The sequence below is a fragment of the Dendrobates tinctorius genome, unplaced genomic scaffold, assembly GCF_039654945.1.
Source record: "Dendrobates tinctorius isolate UK_male_01 unplaced genomic scaffold, ASM3965494v1 ptg000223l, whole genome shotgun sequence".
NCBI lineage: Eukaryota > Metazoa > Chordata > Amphibia > Anura > Dendrobatidae > Dendrobates > Dendrobates tinctorius.
This window is the reverse complement of record NW_027361890.1, coordinates 5,483,815-5,511,261: the sequence shown is the minus strand read 5'-3', so window position 1 is coordinate 5,511,261 and position 27,447 is coordinate 5,483,815. Positions and strand designations below refer to the sequence as shown.

The following is a 27,447-nucleotide window of genomic DNA, read 5'->3' as shown; positions in this document are numbered from 1 at the left end:
AAACGCCCTGGGGGTGTGACAGGTTCCCTTTAATAGGGTTCCAACACTGTCTGGTCTCTGCACTGAAAGTGCGGCTACAGTGAGGAAATGAACTTTATTTCTCCCAGGAGCTGCTGGCTTTCAGTCATGGGGCGTGGCATTTGTAAGAACACCATGACACTTTGATTGACAGTTCACTCTGCAGCACTTCTGTGCAGAGCGAGCTGTCAAAATACCACTCTGTGCATGCATGTGTGACTGAAAGATGGTGGCTTTCCAAGGAATAAAGTTAATATTCTCCTGGTAGCTGCACTTTCAGAAAGGCAGCCGGACAGCTTTGGAACACTATTAACGTGCAGATTAACTCTATATTTGCAGGTTAATAGCATTTTGGGACATGACAGTACCCTTTAAATCTTTTTATCTAATTCTCTCAATCTAAGACATTTTAAGATTCATGTTATAAAAGTGTTATTCCCATCTTTCTCATTTATGGCATATACACTGGATATACTATAAATGTCCGATGAATCCATTCATTTTGAGTACAGTGTCCCATTGTAATGCTTCTGTCAGAGGCGAGGCGATAGGTCAGGTATGTGCGACAATCTTCAAAACTCCCACAGTAATGAATGGAAACATCTGCACAAGCGCGGCCACCTCTCCTCTTACAGCGGCATGCAATGGGGCTGTCATTGTTATATGCTGTTATTGGTCAGCGAGTTTACATAATGACCCAAACTTTTATGCCACCAATTATATGGGCCAAGCAAGGAAAGAGGGTTGCATGCCCTGTAACCAAAAACATTATGGTATAACACAAACCACAGACAGACTATTAACTCCGATTCATTAAACGGATGTGATTTTCTAAGGGAATATTTGGAGAGCACGGACCTTCTCTGATCTGCACAGCCCCATCAATTGCTCTATTATCTAGTATTGCTCACTTGATGTCCAAGGCTCACAGTACCACACTAGAACGCAGCACAACTGCAGTAACAGCTTATTATCGATTTATTGACACTACAACACATGAGAAATACAATGTTCCCACAGCACTGACACTGACACAACATAAAACTCCAATATTTGACATTAATATACTTTATAATCATCACTGAGCAAAATGCTGTGGCAAACAATTCATAACTGCTGCCTCGGTCGTTTTGTCTTTTCTCCAGGGGAAATACTAGACCTAAATTATTAAAATTATATATATATATTTTTAGTTTTGTCCAAACTATTCTATAGCTAGGATCGTGCTTTGTATAGCGCCAGCTATCTGCCCATATTTTGTAAGAGGCAAATTAAATCCCTTGAAATTGGCAACCACATTCTGGCCATATTTGGGATTAGTTGCATTCAGGTTTTAGCGTACTGCAAAATGATCACTCGCCAGGTGCATCGGTTTACCAGGAGGATTGGACCCCTTGATGAAACCTAAGAGATTTATTGCATTGGGTGAGAACATGGAACTGTATAGTAGTATTATTTAGATTTTGTTTGGCGGTATTATTTGTATTATAATCATCTTTAGCTATGAAAGATTTTATTCCAGTTAGAGAACAATATTCTACAACTTAAATATCCTATTTGAGGGGGTATTCCTGCTTCTGATAATTCTGGAATATACAGTATGACTATGATAAATGCAGGTCCTACCTCTGAGATCAAGAAGAGGGCCCCTTTTGTGCTACTGTGAATGGAGAGCTGACTGTAAAATGCATGGAAGAACTCCTACAGAAGTGAACGGAGAGAACAGCTCTTGTGTGGCCATCTCACCATTCGCAACAGCACCAGATGGGCCCCCTTCTTCCATCATTTTCTGAAACGAGAGTACCCTTTTAATATCCATATCATACCTATCCATAGATGGTATTCACTGATGATTAAAGTTCAAACCGGTGAAGATGATGTGCCATAGCGGACTAATGGACCTTAATGATGTGCCAAAGTGGACCTTAATGATGTGCCATAGTGGACCTTAATGATGTGCCATACCAAACTAGTGGACCCTATTGATGTGCCATAGTGAACTAGTGGACCTTATTTGTTAGATCATCATCTATTCCATTTTTTTTGCTGCAAAATCACTTGCTTCAAGTGTCCCTTAACAACAGGCTTATTAGAAAGGAATCTCCATCGATGAGCTATAATCAGTGGCTGCAAGTGTCCAATCTCTCTACAGCAGCATCATAGGGAAAATGAGGCATTACCCAGCACACGTTCAAGTCAAGATGTTGTGTGTGTAATCCAGGAGCGGGACACAAGGACTATAACCTATATGAAAATAGGTTTACTAAACTGCACAACCTCTCTAACAGAGGACATGCTCTAGACATACAGTACATAGATATCATAGTCATCTTCTACATTTCTGACCATAGAAGGGAGCAGACAGAGAACACAGCCGGAGCCTCACCTGACCAACACAAAGTGTGTGAAGACATGAGATAAACCATTCCAATTGCCTCTCTACATGGAAAAAAAATCTTCAGAAGCAACAGACGGAAAACAAAAAAAGAAATCGACAAGACGAGAAATGAAGCTGTTATCTAAAGTGTTTAGAAACACAGCCATACAAGGAAAGGAGGCATTGTTGTACTCCTATTACGTGGGAATCAGAAGTATGGCATTAGAATATATCAGCTCTGGAAAGAACTGAACAGTGATCTAGCATTTGTGGAAATGTTTAGTCTACAATGAGGTCGATGTAATAGCTGGAGAAACATTTTTGCCTTGCACACCTCTCAACAAATCCTCATCACCAAGATAAGAAAGGAAAACTAGTTATATTACACCGTATATACTTTCCATGTATACTCACCTGCCAAATCTGATGTATTTTTGCCTGAAAAATTGTATCACCCTACACACAATAGCATCCCTCCACTCCCAACGTCAGATCAGGTAGGAGAGCAGGAATGAGCAATCGACTTCCTTTCAGAAAATATTCTCCCCGCTGCAGATTGTTTTATACACGTATGTAGATATATATATATATATATATTATATATATATATATATATCAAAATGTTACCCTCCCAGGGCTAAGTCTTCGATCAGTGAGAACAGTGGTTCTTCCCTAGTAGACATAACTCTTCCCTCACAGAGCTGCTAAGCTCACTGTTTGCTTGTCATACTGCTGATGTGACGTCAGCACCGCAGCCAACTTAGGAAGCTGAGAACAATGCAAAGGGAAACCCCTCACAGCGGGTGTCTCAATTCTCCCATTGGTGCGTGCGCACACTGATGTCCTGACTGGGCGTCCTGTCACTCATGGTCAGCGTTGTCAGTGGGGACCAGGTACGTCGTTGTTGGCAGTCTCTGTTAGCAGCTTTTTGCCTCTGCTCATTTTGGCCCTCTCTGGCAGTTGGCTTTTTCACAGAAGCCCTGACACTGCACTCCTGCGCGTTGCACGTTACCGCTGCAACCAACTGATTTTCCGTGCGCTGCCGCCCTTTTATCTTAGCCATGCCCCCTACTCCTAGATGCAGAGGTCGGTCCGGGGCCTTAAGATTTCCCCCCGTGAAACCTGGGTGACAGCCCCGACAGTTCCGGATCCGTCACGGAGAAGGTAGGCCTGGTCCGGGTCTTCTCCTTACATCCCCAACCCATTAAATGTTTTACTCAGCTTCCTGTGGAAACTATCTTGTATACCTTTGGAAAAAAAATGATTCAGGCTTCCTTCACACTTTTTTTCACCAATGAAATGACCCCACTCGTGACTAATGTGTACCATCCTTGCGTGAATATCAACCTGTCCACAGAATTGTAGCCCTCCCACCACAAAAGCAGCACTAAAGGAACTTTGTCAGCTCATAATGACTGTTCATACAAAGCACAGGCACTGAGTGCATCATTTTCCCTCTATCAACACCCCCCTCTATGACTGACCGCTCTGGCCTAATAGAGCCAGAGAAGAACAGAGATATATGGGAACTCAAGCAGGTGGAAAGGTGCATATAAATGTTTGGCCCTGCCATGATGCACAGAGAACCTGTACTTGGTTTGACCAGTCATTCTGTGCTGAAAGCGTCTCTTTAAAAATTATGCCTGCCTTTCTTACTGGAGTAACAGCTAAAGGGAGAAAATGAAATTTTCCTCCTTTAGCCGCTTGCTTCCAGTTACAGTAGCTGCTGGGAGTGGTAACAATCACAGGTCATTACAAAGTAAGTGTGGCTCTAATCACTTCCCAAGAAACTGACAGCCTGCTCTGCAGCATGTGTGTGAGCAGAGCAGGCTGTCAATCAAAAATCCGGGGAGTGATTACTGCCGTGCTTACTGTGTAGTGATCTGTGACTGTAACCGCTCCCTACAGCCATCACTCTATGATTGGAAGCTATCAGCTACAGGGAGAATCGAAGTTCATTTTCTCACTGTCATCACTCTGCTGACCTCATCACACTGATGCAGTTTTTACTGTGGCAAACAAGTGGCAAAGAGAAGATAAGGTAAGAGCTCCTTGGAGCCACAGTTTATAGGGGCTTTATTATATAGATGGCGGTGTTATTGTGAGTGCATAGTATGGTCGGGGCAATTTATAGAAGGGGGAAAAGTATGAGAAGGGGTGCAGTATAGTGTTGCAGCAGCATGAGGAGACAGTACGGAGCAGTGGGAGCTTGGGAGATCAGTATGGAAAAAAATGAGCATGGAGTGAACAGAAGATTGAATATAGGGGAACACTGAAGATGGAGCGTGAAGTAGGACAGTGTGAAGGTCTTAGTTGGTAAGGAAGGACAGCATGGAAGTTATAGTTCATAAGGTCGGACAGTGTGGAGACAATGTTTCATAAGGGGAACAGTGTTGGGGTTATATTTTATGCAGAACGTGCAGTGAGGGGCAATTATTTATTCAGGGGCACAGCACAAGATACTTTTATTCATGGGGTGTTATAAAAGGACACTTATTTTTAAGGGCATCTTGTTGGGATATACCACAAAGACCGGCAAAGAGGGAATTCTGTGGGCACGAAATCTCATCATAGCATCTGTACTACATGGAAATAAAAAAGATAAGAATCCTTGACTACAACCAGCGAAGATGTCACCTGTAAGGTATCTGGTCTAATCAGTACTGTGATTTCTACATAATCTTATGATGACTGGTATCAATAACTACTAGCATCTCATTACCATTGTTAAGGACATACTGGGAGTTGTAGGCTCATGCGATACAAGTGTATATGGTGGGTACTGATTTGACATTGCAATTGAACACTATACTAAGCTTATTAATGTAGTCATGTTCTGATGTTTGTTCTGGTGGTGTTTTTATGTACTGATGGTAGTTCTGGTATTGCATCAATGTACTGATGGTGGTTCTAGTGCTGTATTTATGTAAGTTTCCTTTGTATTTCTGCAACAATTGGGATCTGTTCAGTATGACAGTGTGATCCTTGGCCAAAAAAAAAAGGTTGTGCACCCCTGCTCTTTAGAAAAAGTGGCTTCCACTTTAGCATATAATTATGGAGTCATTATTGTCATATTTATGTATACTATAACAATTTGCACACTACCACTATTTAAATGTATTAAATAAAAACTAGTCTTTTACCTGCATTTGCCTGCAAACTGAGTGGGTCTAGCTCCTTCTTTCCACACACTGGCCCCACCTGACCAGTGTAGCTGGTAGGACGTGCACAAATTGTAAGTTTACACTCTTTGTCCTCGTTAGTGTTGTTGGTGATAACTGCAAACACATCAAAATCGCTACCCTTGTCCATCTTCTCAGATACTTTAATCTTTATGGCAACTGAAGGTGGCACTTCCAACTTCTGTTGTCGAGGAACAGTAGTATGCTGATTTGCTTTTTCAAAGACCCGCCTTTCATCTTCAGAACCTAAGGAGCAGAGAACACAGATACATGTTTATGATCAGTTGTTTGTTATTTTATATGTTTGTCAGTGACATCTACAGGAGAGGTATCATAATTTCTACAAACAGCCCCATTTTTCTGTGTCTTGAATAGTGGCAAGTTGCAATACCAGATACAGACTGTGCACAGGACTTGTGCTGTCAGATGAGCATATTTTGTGCAGTTAAATGCACTGAAGCACTGATAGTGTGAGAACCCTTAGGCTATTTCCGCAGCAATTCCGCAACTCCCTGCCGCGGGAATATCGCGGGAAATTCACATGCGGAATTCCGGCGAAAAACTAGCATTTTGCAATAAAAAAAAAATAATGTTATTCTCACCTTCCGAGCGCGACGTAATCGCGGTCATTTGCGCAAAGTATTACTGGGACCGGAAGATGCCGGGAGCGTGGTGAGAGGCGGGAAGGACTCCGGTGGCCGTCGGAAGGTGAGAATAACAATATATTTTTTTTTAATTCTAGTTTTTACAGGAACATGGTACCCAGGGCATGGAGAACAGTCTCCTCTCCTCCAGACCCTGGGTACCATCCGCACATGAAGCGCTCACTTCATGCATGGTGGGCATAGCCACATGCGAAAAAAGAGCGTTTCAATGCAATCCTATGGGTGCGGAATCCCAGCGATTCCGCAAAAAGAATGAGCATGCTGCGGATTTTTCCGCTATGCGATTCCGCAGTGTAAAAATCCACAGCATTAGCAAAGCATTGCGGAATCCCATAGGATTGCATGGGATGCGGGTTTTTTTGCGTTTACCCAGCGATTCTGAGTGTAAAAAAAGCCACGAAAACGCAAAAAAATGCTACGTGTGAACACAGCCTTAGTCTCGACCTTTTAGCTGTATAAACAAGCCAGAAATCACCCAAAAAACACTTGTTTGTTAGGTGATCAGATCTTATATGCTGACATAAAAATCATTACTATCAGCAGCAAATTGCCACTCAGAATTTGAAGATGTGCTACTGATAACACGAAGCTGTATGAAGCCAGGACATCAGTATTCTCAGGCCTGTGTACAGGGTTGTAAAAAGAAAAAAAGGGTTTGGTACCGTGTTAGCCAATTGAAAAAAAGATTGCTCTCAGTGGGAAAAACAAAATAATAATCTTGCAGTTTATGATACCTTTTAATGGCTAACAAAAATAAAATACGGTAAATGATATTACAAATCAAGTTTTCGAGACTTCTTAGGTCTTTTCATCAGGCTTGGTATAACAAAGAGTCTGAAGAAACACAAATATATACACAAAAAGAGCAGAGAAATGACATAATAAATGGACGAACAAACTGAGCTTAGAGAGTGAATCCTTCATTATAATCGATTAGAGATGTGAAAGTTTTATATTCCCAATATCCAAGTAAGATCAGAGGCCTGGTGCCCTCACTGTCTCTGGAGCAGATTCCTCAGATTTTGTAGCAAATCATAAATCCTCCTGACAGATTTAGTCCTGTGTGAGGGAATCAAATTGTCACGATCCATTTTTCGATCTGTGTCAGTTTTTGGCTGCTCACATTTAAACTTTTTTCCTTTCTGGCCATCGGGGGTTAGTGTCAGCTTTTCCCCCTGGTGACCGCTGGTGTTACTATAACTTTAGTTAGTCTGCTGGTGGTTTTTTCCCCCCGGTGGCCGCTGGTGTTACTGCATTGTGATTAATAATCTATGCAGGTGGGTGCCACTTCCACCTCCCTTTATAAGGCCACCTGGTGCTGCAGCTCACTGTTGGTGATACATTTTCTCTTTGGAGACCAACCAAGCTGGAGGCAGGAGCTGGCAGAGTTCCGTAGTGCTTCAGTTATATGTTGTTGTCAGGTGTCTAACTCTGCTGTCCAGGATCATTGCAGCAGAGCAAGCTAAGTGTTGTTTTGTTTTACCCTGTCTGTTGGATCTTTCCTTTGGTTTTTGGTGCAGTGCACTTTTTTCCCTGTCTCACCTCCTGGGGAGGGGGTTGAGGGTTTAGCTCAGGGCTATACAGGAGATAGGGACAGGTCGGGGACTTGGGCCTCACTACCATCAAGTGCACCCCCAAGTTAAGGAAAGTCAGGGCACCCCCTTAGCCTGAGGGGCAGTTCAGGGGCCCTGGTTCCACATCTCCTGTTTTCCCCCTACTGCCCCTTGACACAAAGACTAGAAAGTTTGCATTCCCAGACCCTTATTTTTTATTATTTGAAGCTTCCTTTTAATATGACAACTTTTACATTGTTTATGTTGTGTCCTGGACCACGGAAATGTTTGGCACACAAATAAAATATATTTTTTTGCCTGCAATCGTGTGGTGATGAGACTCATTTTTGTTCTCAGTTTCTGTTCTGTTTCTCCAACATAGAGACCCCCAGTTGGGCATAGACTTAAAGGGAACCTGTCACCAATTTTGTCATATAGCAACTAAAACTGTGACCTTATTCTGCACCTGTGCTGCATTCCAAAAATGCTTATTTAACCCCCTGACTCCCCCTGTATACAACCCGAAAACCTTTTTATGTTCCATCGCGCTGTATGGAAATCGTGTCGGTCCGGTCTGATGCGTGTAGTTTCGTGCCTCTCCATCCCTCCCCCCGGCTCTTGCTCGCCGTCCTCCTTCTACAATTCCCTTTAAGTACACCACATTGGAATAGAGACATCTGCATGTTCCGGGAAAATTATAGTCCTGCTGTGTGTTGGAGGATCTGTATTCTGTCTTTGGTCTGTACATGAGTGCAGATTTGGCAGCTCTTCACATTGCAAGGATAAGTTCCTCTTGGTGTATCCAAGGGATTTGAACTTCAGATCATAATGTTTCTTAAATTAGGAGGTTGCTTGTAGCACAGCAAGGGAGGGTCTTTGAATATTCTTTTAAGCTGGTCTTCCTTGCGTAGGATACGATGGAGTTTTTTAGCAGTTTTTCTCAGTATTGCAAGCTGTGGATTGTAAGGCCCGGTCCTGCTCTGCCCTTATTCACATTGATGTCATATGACACATGATAACGTTTCAATGCTAGACAGGTTACGACCGTCCCGATGGGTGCAGCTTGTCGTGGTTGGATGGCTTATGCTTTTTCAATAAAAATATTGTTAAATAAGTAACCTATGTTATTTACATGTACTATTACTGTTTACTTATTTACTTGATGTCGGGTATATGCTCATTTAGGTATTTCTTTGTTTTTTTTCTTGGGTTTTGTCTGTGAAATGGCCAGTGTGAATGTGCCCTTACACTTTGCACGTATATGAGCTTATAGTCCGGGTCATTTATTAGGTTTTGTATTATCTTCTTGTAGTTTGTACAATAGGATGTGTGGCCCACCCTTTCTGAGCTAAGTATTTAATCTGTATAGCTTCCCATGGATGGGTGTCTCAGTTGAGGCCGTGTTCTGCTCTTCCCTTATTCACACTGACATTGTATGACACATGGTAAGGTTTCAATACTAGACAGGATAGGACCGTACCAACGGGTTCACCATGTCGTGGTGGGATGACTTTTTTTTATCAAAATAGTGCTAACTAAGTACTCCATGTTATACACATTTACTAATACTATTTACTTGCTGTAGGGTATATGTTCATTTATTTCTTGGGTTTTGACTCTCTCCTATATGTACTTTTCACATTAATTCTTCTTCTAAGAGTATAATAGATGCAATGCATATTTCTAAGCTTACCCCTTGTTACATTTCAATATATCTATATCTATCCATACACATACTATGCTAAATATATAATTCAACTCTCCTAACTCTCCTACATCATATAAAATAGCCAGGAAACAATTCTCAGATGTGATCAGATGTCATTTAGACAAAATAAAGTCTTCTTTCTAATGTACACCATTCAGGATATTAAAAAAATCTAATCTGATTTGGCTACAGCCATTTACCTTGAATAGTAAATAATGAGTGACTGCTCGGATCCCAATAATAATACTATACTATATGGCTGCTTGACACGTGGAACCTGAGTCATCCAAGAACTCAACAAGTTCCTTTATAATGTTTTTTTTGTCATAGAATAAAATGAAGAAACTGCCAAGAGAATAGTCATTGTCTGGCATTTGCACAATGTCAACAACAGTGTTATCTGCTCTCAATCTGTTCTATTAATTATTGGGCTCCATTCACAAAACAAAGCCTTGTGCTGGCAGCACAAGAACTTTCTGCAGGACCGTAATTTGGAGCTGTGGGCATATGGTACCATATGAGAGATACTCTTCCAAAGTAGCATTGCACAAATATGGAATCTGGCAAAAAAAAAGAAAAGATCTTAAACTTTTACAGGTGTCACAGTACTACTGTAGAAGTTTGTCTGGAGCCTTAATATGATGGTTGTGCATGAGCCCTAAAGGTAAATATGAAAGCATAAGTGAACAATTACACTAGTAAAAGTCCACCTGCCATTCTGTGAAATGAATGGTTACTTCCCATAATGTGACATTGTAAATCTGCCATGCCAGTTGATATTGTCCACGATAAAGTTATATCCCTGCAGTTACTGACCTGTTAGCTCAGACTCCCTTCTCTGGACAGTAATTACTCTCTAGATGCAAGCCAGTGGACCCCATTATAAGTCCAGATCCCTGTATAGGGATTAAATGGCGAAGGCTGGGATTGTTCTAAGACCCACTCAATGGATTTCCTAGCACCAAGTCATCCATGGTTGGCTCTTTTGAGTCAACTCGTTTTGACAGACTTTCAACACTTGATTGATAGGTATTAGATTTTCCAATATTTTCTTTTTTTTTTTCAGATTTTGTACTCACCCTCAGGATACTTGTAGTTTTGTGTAATGTCTTCCCGACTGTCATTTCCCACAGCTTTAGTGCTTATTTTCTGTCCAACCTGTGTAGTGTTTTTGGTTTGTCTGACAGAACCATTTTTCTGCTCTGCAAAGGTTATCACATCTGCATTCACCTCAGCAAACACAAATGGGACATCATAGTCTATAGCAAGGTCACCTTCCTTGACAGCAAGAACAGGAGCAGGACCACAGCAGAACACACCTACACGACACAAAAAAAGGTCTAGATTTTAACAAATTGTGTTGGTACAGTGAAAACAAATTGAGACTCTACTCTGAGTTACCTTAATTTAAATGTTCTTAATCCTAACAATTTGTTTACCTGAAGCCTTAAGGGTTGTGGGAAAAGTGAAGAGAAGCAATCAAACATCGTGCCCCAAGATGACAATATATGGTACCATATTAGCAGGTCTATTTTAACCACTGAGTACAGCACACATTGACTTCTATATAGTCACCTGTAGGATATCACGAAATTGAGGCATCAAAAACATGGAAAACTGCTCAAGGGGCATATTAGGGAAGAGCAAGCTTGTATTCTCCCAACCAAGGATGGCTATATGTTTTGGCATGAATTAGTAGAGTTCCTCTTTTGATAACCTGACTTCTATTGCACATTTTAAATCTGGATTTTTATTTATTTTTTTTAGAAGATGAATCCATTAAAACATTTAATCTAGACATATACTATAAACTATAGTGTGAGCATATAATAAGCCTATAGGTCAAAATAAAATTCTTACTACATGATATAGAAATATCCATATTATAAAGAAAACAGAAAATGAGTCAAATTCCCACCATCACTTTTCTCTTGAGGAGTTGGATCAACAACCTGCCAGCCATCATATCCTTCAGGAAGATCAAGTCGATTCATCCAGGCTTCAACCCAACAGTGGAAGTTCCTTCATAGAAAAGTGACAAAAATGTCTCGTCAAGGGAGCTCTTTTCTTTATGTTGATCTACAAAACCACTAACTTTAAATATTAGGCATGTTCAGTTATATAATGGTAATCTTCACCAAATAACTGTGATAATTATTCTAGAGCAATGTCATATTTTTTGCCAACACAACATCTTACCAGATCATATCTTTTAGCTTATTCTGTTTCTTCCCTTCAACATCAAAGTACTGTTCAATCACCAAATTTGCATTAGTATCATGTGCTGAATTGTAGTTGGTGATAACCCGAGCTGGGATACCCAGACACCTTAGCACTGAAAGACAACAAAAATGAATTTAACTTAATGTCCACTTTTGTATCATCTTTTATTTTCATTTTTCTCACCTGAACAAGCAACTGCAGCAAAAACCCAACACTGCCCATATCGCACTGCCTGACATAGAAACTTTTTCCAACGTCGCAGGATGTCCACACTTCCGATCCAGAACATGGGACTTACGCCATCTCCATAGCAGTTGTCCCAGCGCCCATACAAGACCCCATTGTCATCATTACAATTCACCTATAGGAACATGAGCAAATCTCAAAGGTATCAACATACTGAGAAGGACAAATAATGCCCTTTACCGTAAAAGGAGCAGCCCACTGAAAATCAATTACAGGAGCCAAGTGATATGGGCACAGGCTCTTCTTTGAGGACATCCATATTTCAGGTATGTTGTAATTTCTTTCAGTTATTAAACTACGTATGTTAATTTCATAATTGCTATAATTTATAAACTCACCATTGCACTAACAACACGGCTAATATACACAGGGTCATTCCGCTGGGTACAGTCAGTGGTGGAATCTTGCACAAATTTGGGGTTGTTGTCTAAAACCTCAAGAGCAGCTTCCAGTATACCATCCTCAAACTAAAAGGAACAAAAAAGTACCAAATGAAGAAAATGTGGGCCACATAAAAGATTGAAAGAAGCACTCCTCCAAAGAAAGTTTTTAAGTTTTTATCCTCTTAATATATTGCAATCATATTATGTAGCACTGTGTACTTACAGTTGCTCATTCCTCATTTTCCCCTTCTATCCAGTTAATTCTTTTTTTCTCTGCTCTATGTAGAAAGAGGAAGTCTCTTGTCCCTGTTAGGTCCCCCATGCCCTCCAATCCAGCAGCATTCAGCTATGTGTGATTATGTTCCCTCCCTAACTATTCCTAATTTAGTTAAATAAATGCTTTAATAAAGCCTTTATTACCTTTGCTTTCCCTATGCTAATGATGGTTTCGATTAGTCCATTAATTTGGTGTCCGTCCCCAAACAGTAGGTGTTCGGTACGGGAGCCAAACTTTACTGTTCAGGTTCGCCCATCTCTAGAATAGACACCCTTAGATATCACACCATTGAAGAATGAGGTGTCGTCTGTGTTATTAGGGTATCAAGCTAAGTAACAATACGCATAGTTTCTATCTACTATTTAGATTAATAAATAATTTTCTACCCTGATGCTGTGTGTTCATTTTTTGATGGGATTTGTTGTTGTTGAGTCCTTTTAAAATGTATGAAAAAAAGAAAATTTTTAGGGTCTACTTTTGTCCTTTGGTTGTTGGGTACGATATGGGGCCAGTATAATGCACTCCCCATAGGCCACCATACAGTATAATGCACTCCCCTTAGGTCTTCACACTGTACAATGCACTCCCCATAGGCCTTCCTATAGTATAATTCACTCCCCATAGGCCTCCATTTAGTATGATGCACTTCCCATAGGCCTCAATTTAGTATAATGCACTTAGCTCTGTATCTAATCTCAGCATGTTACTCTAAGCGTATGATCGAATCTAATAGCGCACGTGATACACTGCATGTATCTAACCCCAACTTATGATACAGCGAGCAGCACCAGCTAACAGAATTGGTGCAGCTCGCTGTACTTGTCAGTATCACTGGTAGTCACCAACAAAATGGCTCCTCACTGTGATCCTAAACTTCATCATCTCTTATCTTTTACCAACACCCAGAAGGGGAGGAGAGGAGACATCACACACACACACACACACACACACACACGAAGATCCGCCCACATTTACTGCAGTCGTCATGTGAGCTAGTTGTACACTAGGTCTCTAAGAAAAAATTACAGCAGCTGCTCCCCCTCATGGTTCAAAGAGGAAATACCAAATGTTTTAAAATTATTTTACCATTTTACTTCATTAAAAACAAATGTTTTTTTTTTAAAATAAAACATTAATACTTTACATTTTTTCAATTGTTGATGAGCGTCACAAATGGGGTAGAGGAGTTCCTGTAAATCTTAACCATAGAAGTGGCCGTATAAGGTTACAAAACATGTCCTCTTTTCTAGAAATACTGCCACTATTGTTTGTAGGTTATGTCTGCTATTTCTGCTTAGGAAGCAAACACATCTTCCAGACACCCCCAGTCTTTGGGATATAGACGATTGGATAAATAGTTTATTTCCTATCCTGACTTTACTTTGGAAAAAAACGAAAAAGCTCTCTAAACGTGAATCCATATTTGTGCCAATATACAGTATCTTACACCAATAATCTCAAAATCATTCTTTTAAGCACTTTGCAAACTATTTTTCCATTTTTCTGGCATTGCAGCTTTTTTTTTTTTTAATAAAGTTGAACTGTGTTATCATGATCAGCCTCCTGACAAAAGAGGCGCTGTTTCTAGGAGAAATCAACCATGTGTTTTTAATCTAATACAACCTGATTTAACACTGAAAGGAACCACAGTGTACACAGCTCAGTACCCGTCACTTCTCACAAGCGAGATTGATACAACCATGTCCTTCTTTAGAAGACTTGCTATAAGCAATATGTTGCTTGGACGGTAAACAGGAAACGGAATACTTTGTTTTTGGAAGAAATTTTAGGCTTTGGATGATTTGAGTGAACGAAGCCCACAAACATAAGTGTGTATGTAGAAAATCGCATCATATACCCTCAAACTTAAAATACATGCTTCGTCTCATAGAGGAAATATTATCAGAAAGAATAAACTCCATATGCTTACTCCACTTGCCCAAGACCTTTTATGGAATAAAACAAAAGTCTTGTCTTAACATGGCAAGATACCAACATTCAGGGTTCGTGCTGCACTTCCACTTGATACGTGTCCTGAAAAAACTCTGAGTACAGAGAAGGGCAGACATGGAAAGTGGCTGCATGTGTAGAGGAGATAAGATGTCTAGGGAGGGAGTACAGCAGAGGACCTAGTGATAAGTTACAATTACACATAACATCTGCTTAGTGTCCATATTACACAAAGATAAGACATGATGCCAATATACTGAGGGCACACTAGAGGCTCTTGTATCATGAGACCCTGGGTGACATTAAGGGAACTTATTATTGCTTTATTTCTGTCTAAGGCTACTTTCACACTTGCGTTTTTTTTGCGCTGCGTTTTTGCGCATACATGCGCATGCGTTTTTTACCTATACTTAACATGGGTGCGTATTGTCATGCGTTTGTATGCGGTTTTTTGTAGTGTGCGCCCGGGCGCACAAAATGCATCCCGTTGCATTTTTTGTGCGTCTGACCTGTCTCAAAAAAACGCATGCGCACGCAATGCGCATGAAATTCACCCAAAACCCATTAAAGTTTATGGGAGCGCTGACGTGCGTATGGTCATGCGCACTTCAGCACAAAAAAAGCATGCTTTTTTTTGCAAAAAAGCAAGAAAATGCATTAAAAAACGCATGATGCGGTTTTATGCGCATTTGCACTGCGCATGCAGCACAGCGCAAAAAAATGCAAGTGTGAAAGTAGCCTAAGACAAATGAAAGAACGTTTGAGAAATCTTTAAGTTTTAAGGGAAAATCTGCTTCAGCACGTCCTTGAATATTCTCAAGGGAACCTGTCATCTGTTTTATACTGCCCAAACTGCGGGTAGCATGAATCAGAGCCTGGCTGCACGATTGCAACCAGGTATATCCTGTTCTGAAATTCTCCAGCATTTTTGAGAAAATATAGTTAGAAGATCCTGACTGGTTACTCAGTATGGGAAAAGTGACCCTAGACTTGTCCAATGGTCCACAGCAACAGTCCACGGCCGAAGCATCTATGAAAAACATACCTAGCTGCAATTGTGTAGCCTGGCTCTGAGTCATGGACATGGTGCAGCATCGTGAATGAGGTGACAGGTTCCATTTAACCAGAGATAATGGTTACATCATCACAATGGAAAAACTGAACAAAACAACATTTTACATACTGCACATTATAGAGGATATCCAGGGCATTCTTTTTTTTTACTATGGGTTTAAGAACTAACAGGAAGTCACTTGCTACCTACCTGACTCTCGCTGCTAACACAGAGTGGTCACGACCGCTCCTGCCACCGATTCAGTGGCTTCTGCTGACGTCACTTCAAGAGAGCAGAGACTTCTCTTTTGATCTGCACTGTTAACTCTACGTGACAGCTGATGTCATGCAGACTGTCAACCGGCTCCCCACTACCTAAGTGCAGGGAGAGGCTGTCAGTTAGCATAAAGTCACGCCCCATCGACAGTAGATGGAAAAAAGATGATCTGTTGACATGGAGCGGCTGAATCACCAGCAGTAACAGTCGGTGAACCGGCGCCGCGTAGAACAGATGTAAAAGGTTGATAGCAGGAACGCGGGATGCAGTGACAAGCAGGAGGCAGAACAAGAGTTAACGGGTATTTTATGCAGAGAATAATTGGCAAGCAGTACTCCATGCAGGGAGATTACGGAAACACAATAATTCATATACAGGAAAGATGAACAGTGTAGATATAACGATAATAACGATCGGTACAGATACGGATCAACTTATCAGTCTGTAGCTCCCGGAAGGTCAGAATTACATGATCCCACGATGTCGACGCAAGTGACATGAGAAGTCTCTGAAGCAATCCCGGATGAAGTCAAAGCAATGTCTCTTGAACAAAACTGTGGTTCCTGGCTTTTCCAGACGTGGGCTTCCGGTCCTGATACACAGAGTTGCATGGGGAGTAGAAGATCGTAAAACAAGTGGGCCACAAAGTTCCAGAGAGGAGGCCGCAGAGGGGCCTACAGAGTGAGCATGTTGCGCGTGGTCCATCTGGTAACGACCGTCAGGCACTGCGAAGGGTGCTATCAAATCAGAGCGCTCAGGTATGGAAGTCTGCCAGGAGCTCGGCTCTATCTCAATGCAGGCAGTGCGTGTAGAGGCGGTTAAGCTGCAGTGTAGGCCTGCTGATTGGCGGGGAACCATGGAGATGGAGTCAACCTTCTCCTTGCATGTCACCTGTCTTCCTGCCCCCTTTCACATGCTCAGCTTCTTTTATCCCTACCCCGCCCCCTGCAGTCAGGTGCAAAGGTCTGCTCTGGTCAGAAAGTGGTTCCCCCCGCAGCAATGGTGACAGCCCCGATGGTTCCAGCCCAGACACACAAGAAGCTGCCCCAGGCCGGCCCATCTCCCTACATTCCTCCACTCCTTTTGCTTGCAATTCCAAGGGTGAAAATTTTGAGAACTGCGTGGGGGTTTTCTTCTCTTCTGTATTTTCCGTTGCCAGATAAATTGATCTTGCTCACAATGATTTGGGGCTTTTCCAGCAGTTGTACGTTCAGAGCGCCGTAAATTGGAAGGAGAAGTGGAGTCTTCTGGTATGGTAGAACCCGTTGGCACTGTCGAAGGCCCGGAAGTGGCTGTACTCTCTGAGACATCGTCCTGGGGATCCTGAGGCCCTGTTCTGTGCCTTCCTCACCATCTTCTTCTATAACAGGAACTGACTCAACGGCTTCTGGAATCTCTTCCACTACTGGATCTTTGGACAAGCAAGGCTGAAGCATGTTTCGGTGAACTACTCAAGTGGCAGAATTTGTCTTCCTCAGATTGAATCTCATACACAGGGCCTTCAGAGCCGAGTTGCCTTTACCTGATAGGGGTCTCTTTCCCAGTGATTTACCAGTTTGTCTCGCGTTTGTCTCGCACTAGGACTCAGTCTCCAATTTGAAGGTCTGTTGCCCATGATGGAGTTCTCTCAGCATGCTCCAATTCTCAGAGTCAGGTCTGCACTAGATGATGCAGGGTCTGTAGACGATGTCGATGTTCTCGGACCCATGAAGACACTTCTACCTGTGAGCTGCTTTCCCCTGGATCTAACTCTAACTTGGTGATTCCTTTATCATCTCTGCCGAACAGGAGGGAGTAGGGAGTGTAACCCGTGGTACTATGTACTCGATTGTTATAGACCCACACTAACTCTGAAACTAATTCAGGCCACCGGGCCTTCCAATTGTCTTCCTAAATTCTCAGCATTTGGATCAATGTACGGTTAAAGCATTCACAAGTGCCATTACCCTACGGGTGATATGGTGTAGATTTATCAATTCAGTACATGCGATGTAGCTCTTCTATCACCTTTCCCAAGAAACAGGCTCCTTGATCTGAATGAATCCATTTTGGACAGCCATAAATCTGGATAAAATTTTTATAGATAACATACGCAGCTGGTTCTGCAGTTTGGTCTCTGGTAGGGGTCACAACCGCGAATTTTGTAAAATGATCAACCATTTCTAAGCAATGCTCATATCTCTGGTGAGCCGGTCCGATGGTCAAATAGTCCACCATCAATAACTCAAAGGGAGCGGATGTCACAATGGATTGTATCGGAGCTTTCTGCTCGGGTGGTTTTGCCAGTTCACACGTCCGACAAGCTCTGCACGTCTCTTCAACCACCGCCTACAGCCTAGGATGATGAATGAACCACTGGAAAGTTTTCTCCGGGCCACAGTGTGTTCCTGTTTCATGGGCCTCGATAGAAATCTTGGTTACCAGAGTCTTTGGAACTAGGACTTGCCAGGTGACCCCCTGCTCCGTTTGAAGTTGCACTTTCCGATACAGTAATCCATTTTTCATTTGGAGACGTTCCCACTGATGAGACAGAGTTTCTGGAGACAGAGTGTTCCTTTCTGCCAGATTGGGGAGTCTCCTTGAAGTAACACACTGCCTCAATAGAGCAAGCTCTCCATCTTCTTGTTGTAAGCGGACCCATTCCACCCGAGGCTGCCCTAAAACACCTCTGGGGAACTGTGTTTGTATTTGGTTCTGCGTTGCCACCACCGCCTTGGCGGGCTCTATAAACCTGGGAACCTCTTCACTTTCCAGTTCTTCATATCTATGCCTTCCAGGTTCCCGATGTCTTATTCTGGATAGAGCATCAGCATGAATGTTTTCTGCTCCCCTCTTGTACATGATTCTATACCGGAACTTCACCATTCTGGCCACCCATCATCGTTCCAGAGCCCCTAGCTTGGTATTTTCCTGGTGATCCAGAGGGTTAATATCAGTGCCCATTAGAACTTCAGACCCAGACAGATATTCCGTGAACCTCTCCGTCATAGCCCACACCAACGCAAGCAGCTCCAACTTGAAGGAACTGTAGTTGTCCGGATTACGTTCAGAATCATGAAGAGACGGACTCGCATAAGCAATGACCTTCTCTCTTCCGCCCTGTATCTGCGACAACACAGTCCCAAGTCCATGGAAATTCACGTCAGTGTGGAGAATAAACGGTTGAGAAAAGTCTGCATAAGCCAGCACAGGAGCTTCCGTCAAGGCTTTCTTCAGGTCTTGGAAAGCTTCCTCCTGATGTTTTTTCCAAAAAATCATCCAGTTCTTTACGCCTGAGGTCGCTCCTTTGAACAGTTCTTGCAGTGGTCTGGCCCGGCGAGCAAAATTTTTCTCAAAGCGGCGATAGTACCCAGCCAATCCTAGGAATGCTCGAACATCTTTTACTGTCTCTGGAGTGGGCCAATCTGGAATCACCGCGATCTTCACCTGAGAGGGTTTCACTCCTTCAGCAGACACAATGTGACCCAGATATTCAATCTGACAGCGAAACAGATGACATTTTTGGGGTTTCACCTTCAGCCCGTATTTCTGCAAGCGACTCAACACTTGTTCTAGACGTTGTAAGTGTTCCTCAAATGAAGCAGCGTAAACTATATCGTCTAAATAGATTAGCGTAGCTTCAAAGTTCAGATCACCTACACATCTTTCCATGAGGCATTGAAAAGTTCCAGGGGCATTAGCCAACTCGAAAAGCATTCGATTGAATTCAAATAAGCCCATGGGCAGAATAAAGACAGTCTTTGCTCGATCCTGTTCGGGCATCGGTACTTGCCAATAGTACTTCCCCCCACAACAATGGTGACAGCCCCAATGGTTCCAGCCCAAACACACAAGAAGCTGCCCCAGTCCAGTCCATCTCCCTACACAGGCAGGCAGTAATAAGCACCTACCTGTAACCTTTTAAACCCATGGTAAAAAAAAAAAATCCTGGACAAACTCTTTGACTTTTTCATGTACCACTTTGAACTTGAAAGCTGCATCAGAATCCCATTCACAACATGCAGATGAAGTATATTTGCAATGGAGGGCTGTTATGAATGGGTCACCGAGGAGGATAGCAGGACCAGGCTAAGCCACAGAAAACCAGAGAGGTTGGTAACTAAGCGGATTGCAGACACCTGATCCTATCCACACAACTAGCAGTAGCCATGGAGTGTACCTATGATGCCCTAGACGCCTCAGCACAGCCAGAGAACTAACTCAGCCTACAGCAAGAAAGGTGAAATCTAAACTGCCCCAGAGCAGACCCCAAAGGAATAGACAGCCCCCAAACATATATTGTCTGTGAGACAAGATGAAAACACAAACGCAGGCAGGAAAATAGATTGAGCAAATGATGGGGCCCAAACTGACTAGACAGGACAGGAAAGGAATGACACTGTCTGCAATCACGCAAAAACCCTGAAAAATCCAACACGTCTGATCCAGAAAGAACACTGAAGTCACACGACTTCGCCCCCACTATATCAGCACTCTGGTATATACTGAAAGCAAAGAGACCAATATAACAGAGGACAGAACAAACTGAACGACTTCGCCCCCACTATATCAGCACTCTGGTATATACTGAAAGCAAAGAGACCAATATAACAGAGGACAGAACAAACTGACACAAGTGGTAACATATGGGCGGTGATCCTGCACAGCCCCAGCAGGAGCAAGCTGACCCGCACAAAGCAGAGATAGACAAAACCAGATCAAATGCAAGAAGATTAGCAAATGAACCACTTAGCTGAACCATGCAGGAGCAGAGCAGGAGACATCAGACATCAGACCTCAGAAGGCACAGGAAGAAAATCACCAACAGGGATTGAAGGAAGTCAGCTGTCTTAAATACACCAGTCAGAAACCCCAGATTTCCAATCGTCATCATCATTATCAGGTGGCAAGCCTCTGTCAATCTGACCAGCTCCACTACCTCCAGTAACCACCAGAGGGAGCCCAGAAGGAGAACTCGAAACACCTCTGTCAATCTGACCAGCTACACTACCTTCAGTAACCACCAGAGGGAGCCCAGAAAGAGAATTCACAACAGAGGGCTGGGTCATCTGAAGGATTGTCATGCTAGTGCTGCAGCCACTTACTTCTAAGGGTCCTAGATGCTGAGTCCTAACTAATCAAACACTTGTTAAACCTAATATGGTGGCATATCCCTCATATGTGATGTCATAACGTAATAGGTTTGTGAGAAGTGTCCATACTTCCACCTTTTTATTATTTGAATTTAATCTATAATAGAAAATGGCATTGCGAAGAGTCTTAATAAAAAAAATAATTGTATCTGTAGCTCTTATCTAAATCTGTGTCTCTATGGTTACAGTTTGCATACAAATCTGATCTTGCAGCCATACTCCCTTCCATCAGTCCCTTACCTCATACTAACGTAGGCAGGCAAGAAGGGGCAAATGGAAGCATGTTTGTCTGCAGCACCAGACTTCACAGAACTTGTTTGAAAGCTAAATAAGAAAGAAACATATTTGCATAGGAGCTGTAGACACAACATTTTGGTCCTAATTTAAAAAAACAAAAAACTCTATTTAAACATCAAAATATAAATGGTTGTGAAAGTGGACATAAAGTAAGGTAACAAAGAGATAAAGAAAAAATTCACCTGTCCAAAGTTCCAAGGAACAGTTGTGATAAAGTCTTTGGTGCCCTGGAAGATGATCCCATACTGTGTTACAACGTACTCTGTCCGCTCCTCATCATTCTCCATGTACACAGAATCCTCTGAGAATAGGAGACAGTTACACTCTTAATGGAGGTTTGTGCACTGGGACATTAGTCAGGGATTAATTATAATACCAGGATTAAGAAACTCAAAGGAAGAAGTAGATGTGTGGCCCTTAGACAACATCAAATCCTAAAGTTTGTGCCAATATGCTCAGCTAACACACTGTGAAGGACACATCTAAGATTTCCTTCTTTGTTAAGACTTGTTGGATTGAGCAGGAGACTTCTGTGTTATTTTAGGAGTCAGCACAGTCCTAAAACATGCAGAAAGGGGTAAAAATATTCCATTCTCAGTTAGTGTTCTCTATAATTCATTTTATTTATTTTTTTAATCGCCTTTTTATTTAGTGCTAATTATTATGGTCTTTACCAGGGGGGCATGGCTCACACGGTAATAATGTAAAGCAGCCTAAAGACATGCCCACAAAGAATCCTGTGAGCTACGCCCCCTTGCCAAAACAATAGCGCCAAAAAAGGCCTGTGTCTCTGAAACCATAAGGCGGATATAAAATAAAAAACTAAGAAAAAACAACTCAATAACCACCATACTTAGGGGAAAATATGAGCAACTACTGGCTATTTTTTACCTCTTGAAAAGTTCTCTTTAAAAATTATAAGTGTTTGAGCTTGTTGTTCCAGAAGGACTCTTATCTTTGGCATTTGTCAGACAAGTGAGTATTTTATATATATATATATATATATATATATATATATATATATATATATATTAATTTTTAATTAAATATGCCTTATGGTTCCAGAGAAATTGGCTTTCTTGTTGAGTGCTAATTTTCCTGATCTCTACCATGGGGGCGTGGCTCAAAGATTCTTTGGGGGGTGTCTTTTGACTGCTTTGCATTACTACACTGTGAGCAACACAGAATACTCGGTGGGAATAATATAAAATTAATGTAAAAGCAATGAATAGGAAGCTTTGCAAGTATGGCCTTAAAGGAGCCATGTTAAGGAGATGGCGACTATCAAAAGGCTACATACTGAGTTACAAAAATATCACTTGATAGTTCTTTTTCGAAAGCAGCATGGTGAGCCACTGAAGCAGCGAACCAAAAGCAATAGGAACCTGCCATACTTAAGGTCTTCAGCTATGGCCACTGGCTAGCATTTGACAGGTATAAAGTTTAAGGATGGTGCAATAACCGTGCCCATAGCTTTTCAGCCTCCTCATGTGCTACCAGCTTACACATTATCCCGGTTCTAATGTTCCAGCATACGGTACCTGCACATTGTAAGCCTGTGGTTCCCAATGTGCACGTTTTGTTTTACTAATTCTGAAATGATTTATGAGCAATATTCTCATGCACATACCTGGACACCAAGGGTTAAAGAGGAGATAGAATTCCCCAAGGTTGCAACTGTTCTCCTCAGTTCCAGTGGAAGTCTCCAGGGAGAGGGCATACTTTCCAATCCGGGAATCAGGAGGTGAGATAACGGACAGAACAAGGTTTTCACCATCAACACTGCTTATTGTGGAGCTCCATTCACCTTCCTGCAAGGCATCTGTCACTTTAAAGTGAGCTTCTGTGCCAAAGTCTTCAGAGGGACACGGACCTACGGAGGGACAAAAAAAATGGTAATTTCAACGCCAATCACTAGGCTCAGTGTTCTTGTGCCAATTACATCAGCATCGCTCCTCGGGTTAGTGATTGGCTGCAGAAGTCATGAGCATTGTAATAGTGATGTCATTGCTAAAGCTCATCATCAATAAAGACTAGGACCAGCTGCAGAGCTGGTGCAAGTAAATCTGAGTAAGAGCTCATACCTATTTGGAAGAAATATGGACAAGTGCAATCCGATAAAAAATAGGATTGCACTCAGGCCAATGTTATTCCATGGGCTACATCTCATCTGCAATTTTTTTTCTCAGCTGAAATCGGACTGAGAAAAAAAAAAACAAATCGCACAGCACTCGCACCATGCGAGTGCTGTCCGATTGTTACACACCAGTGTCCTTTGAAAAGCCGGCAATTTATGTGCGGTGTACAGTAAAATCACACTGACAGCATAGAAAAGAATAGATAGAATAGATATATACACATAGAATACATATATATATATATACACATATCAATGATACACACACATATGTATTTATATTGCATAGATAGAGGAAAAGTCGGTAATTCATATGCGGTGTACAGTAAAATCACACTGACAGGTTACAAAAGAATATATATATACTGTATATATTGCATAGCGAGAGAATAACCGGTAATTCATTTGACGGCTTCTGTAAAATCACCGCAGGAGCCGACAGGATAGGAGAGGTGGATTACGTACAGTAAATACATATAAAATAGGAAGATATATAGATTTCAGTGACAAATACAATTAGTATAGTCTGTGTGCAAAATCCTGGACATGCATTTAATTAATAAAAGATTATTTCTTGGAAAGAAATGGTGTGGGGTCCCCCTATAATTAATAGCCAGCAATGGCTATGCAGACAGCTGAGGTCTGATGTTAATAGCCTAGAAAGGGGCCATGGATACTGGCCCCCCAGCTAAAAACATCAGCTCTCAGCTGCCCCAGAAAAGGCGAATCTCTAAGATGCGCCAATTCTGGCACATAGCCTTGCTCTTCCCACTGCCCTTTAGCGGTGGCATATGGGATAATAGTTGGGGGGTTGATGTAACCTTTCAGAAATTCTCACGGTGATCAACTGAGAATACACTGAGCATGACCTGCCATGACCTCTTCACTGGCATTTTCCCACGGTACAGAGGTCACGGCAGTTCAGGCTGTGATGGAGCACAGACTCAGTGATGTCTTCGCTAGTCACTGAGGCTGTGCTGGCAGCATCTCCTCATTCACCAGTGTTTTTCAGCCAGGACGGTTGCATCTTAGCACCGTCCAGGTTGAAAAATGTATATTCTCCAGATATGGATTACGGCGTGGGACACAACAACAGACAGGTATGGTATATTGTTGCTTTTTTATTTCATCTTTATTACAGGAGATCGAGGGCTTCGCAAGGATTAGGTGTGGTTGTCAGTATGGTTTAATTAAGAATAATAAAGGAGTCTGTGTCTTTATTTCAATTAAAGGATTTTTAATGGGTGTGTGTTTTCTTTACAATTTGACTATGGGGTTAGTAATAAAGGCACCTTATTGACGCCTCTCCGTTACTAACCTCGGGGCTTGATGTCATCTGAAAGGTGATATCAACCCCCCAAATATTACCCAATATGCCACCGCTACAGGGCAGTGGGAAGAGCAAGGCTATGTGCCAGAATTGGTGCATCTTAGGGATGCGCCTTTTCTGGGGTGGCTGAGAGCTGATGTTTTAGCCGGGGGTGGGGGCAGTATCCCCGGCTCCTTCCTAGGCTATTAACATCAGCCCTCAGCTGTCTGCATAGCCATTGCTGGCTATTAATTATAGGGGGACCGTACGCCATTTTTTTCTGTGAAATAATCTTTTATTAAATACATTTTCAGTATTTTGCACACACTACAGTGCTGTGCAAATTAATTGGGACAAAGCATTTTTTTAAGTAAAATCGTAAGTTGGTTACCAGTCAGTGATTCAAACCAGTTTTAACTGCTTTGAACAGGTGTGAGTGTCTGTTCAAAGCAGTTAAAACTGGTTTGAGTCACTGACTGGTAACCAATGTACGATTTTACTTAAAAAAATGCTTTGTCCCAATTAATTTGCACAGCACTGTATACTAATTGTATTTGTCACTTACATGTACATATCTACCTATTCTATATGAATTTACTGTATGTAAACCATCTCTTCTATACTGTCAGCTCCTGCAGTGATTTTACAGAAGCTGGCAAATGAATTACCGGCTATTCTTCTATATATATATATATATATATATATATATATATATATATATATATCTCTGCAATATAAATATATAAAAACGACCAGCACCTCCTAGTGTGAACACGTGCAAGCTGCAAAAACTGCACAATATAGACAAAAAGAATACAGCAGCACATGTGCATGAACCTGGCCATGTGAAAACACAGAAAAACATTAAAACCATTCAATTTAGATAAAAATCCTCAAATATTTTTTTCAAAAAATGTTTTAAACTTACAGTAAGATGAAAATGAAGGCTCTTAGTGCACAAATTGGCCAATTCATGCAAGCCCATCAACCACAGCAAGGTGACCTCCCCCTGATGGGTCCCTGCTCTACCGTACATAAGCCACTTCTGGACCACCAGCCTACAATTTTGGACAAACATGTCACCACCGGGCTAAGCCTACAATTATGGGCACTAATGCGGAGCAGGCCCTGGGAAAGGGTAAAAGATCTGAACTGCAGTTCTCAAATACAGTATTTCAGAGTGAATGTCACCTCTTAGGGTTTGTTCACATGTAATATTTTTGACATTTTTTTTCCAGTACTTTTTTTTCCCTTGGAAAAAAGTTGCATTTTTTAGTAACAGCAAATTGAATGACATTTCTAAAATCTCATTCATGGAGACGTTTTTTTTTCCCTAGTGTTCTTGACCTGTTGTGTGGTTTTAAAAACCGCAGCACGTCAATTTTGTCAATGTATTTTACTATTGAGATCAAGATGACTAAACACAAAAAAAAACCTCACATCAAACATAATAAAGTTATATCTGCCTGCGTTTTTCATTCAGAAAGAAAAAAAAAAGTTAAGGAGGATTCAACTTTTTACAAATGTGGTCAGATGTATTTGAAGACTACATACATAGCAATGATGTTATCTGTTATGATTGCCTCTTGGAATAGTAGGATTTGGGCAATATAGGAAGGCAGGAGTATACACGCCACAAGGCTTGCCTGCCAATAAACAACTGCCAGTCTGATGGAAGTCTGTAGTCTAAAGATGGATGGCAGAAAGGAAACTGAGGTTATGAAGAAAGCTGGAGTCTTCTACTCCTGTCTCTGACTCAGAGGACAGCACAATGTGTGTCTTTTACTATTTCCTGACATTGTATGAAGGCACTGGGAACATAACTATGCAATGGAAACAACAAGGTCATAAACCGCCCCCTCTCCTAGCCCTCCGTCAGGCGCAATAGATCTGACAGGCACACAGTAATTAGTTTCACTTCTCTCTCCTTGCCCACTTATCAGAAAACCCCACCCCTCCTAGTTATCTCCTGACTCTACAGGCTCTGTGAAACCTGATATCACAGTGACTCAGCAGACCTTCTAGTGAGCAGATATCAACACTTTGGCTTCTCAGGCACATTGCGCCTGATTTCAACACAAATTGAAAGGTTAGTATTTTCTTTTTTTATTCATCACGATTGTGTATTTAGCTTGTTTTATGAAGGATTAATGCTAAGTTAGTGTACATAAGTACTGTTTTCTTAGACAAAAGGAGGGTGGCTTCTAAGGCACATTGCGCCCTAACACATACTCTTTCTCTTTTGCTTCAGATTTTCTGCTGCAATGGCCAGAAAACAGTATGATTCATCTAAACCCCTTCATTTAGAAGAAATGAAGATTTTTTTGTTAGAAGATGATGAGGAAGAACCAGCAGTAACTGAGGATGTAGAGGAATCTAGTGACATTTCATCTGAAGATGAGGTAGCAGAATGTAACACTGATTCTGGAACAGAGCAGGATGGTGATGACACTGATACAGAGGAAACAGACACAGATCTAGCTTATTATTTGGGCAAAGATAAAAATACAAAGTGGAACAAAAAGGCACCCAAGAACAAACAGCGCAGAGAATCCCACAATATTATTACACACCTTCCTGGAGTTATTGGAAGTGCTAGAAAAGCTAAAACTGCAGTGGAATGTTGGAGTAATCTAATTACAGATAGCATGTTGGAAACT

General features: G+C 41.7%; 1 protein-coding gene across 1 annotated transcript in view; it reads right to left on the bottom strand.

The window, feature by feature from the left end:
- The window catches only part of TGM2 (transglutaminase 2), a 51,161-nt gene that overhangs the window by 12,343 nt on the left and 11,371 nt on the right, over positions 1-27,447 (bottom strand). The window contains exons 3-10 of the mRNA XM_073555269.1: positions 22,972-23,214; positions 21,524-21,642; positions 12,311-12,439; positions 11,910-12,087; positions 11,703-11,838; positions 11,422-11,525; positions 10,583-10,822; positions 5,539-5,823 (exon numbers count right to left, since the gene is read on the bottom strand). Of these exons, the coding sequence (XP_073411370.1) occupies positions 5,539-5,823; positions 10,583-10,822; positions 11,422-11,525; positions 11,703-11,838; positions 11,910-12,087; positions 12,311-12,439; positions 21,524-21,642; positions 22,972-23,214 (1,434 nt within the window). The remainder of the gene's footprint in view (positions 1-5,538; positions 5,824-10,582; positions 10,823-11,421; positions 11,526-11,702; positions 11,839-11,909; positions 12,088-12,310; positions 12,440-21,523; positions 21,643-22,971; positions 23,215-27,447) is intronic.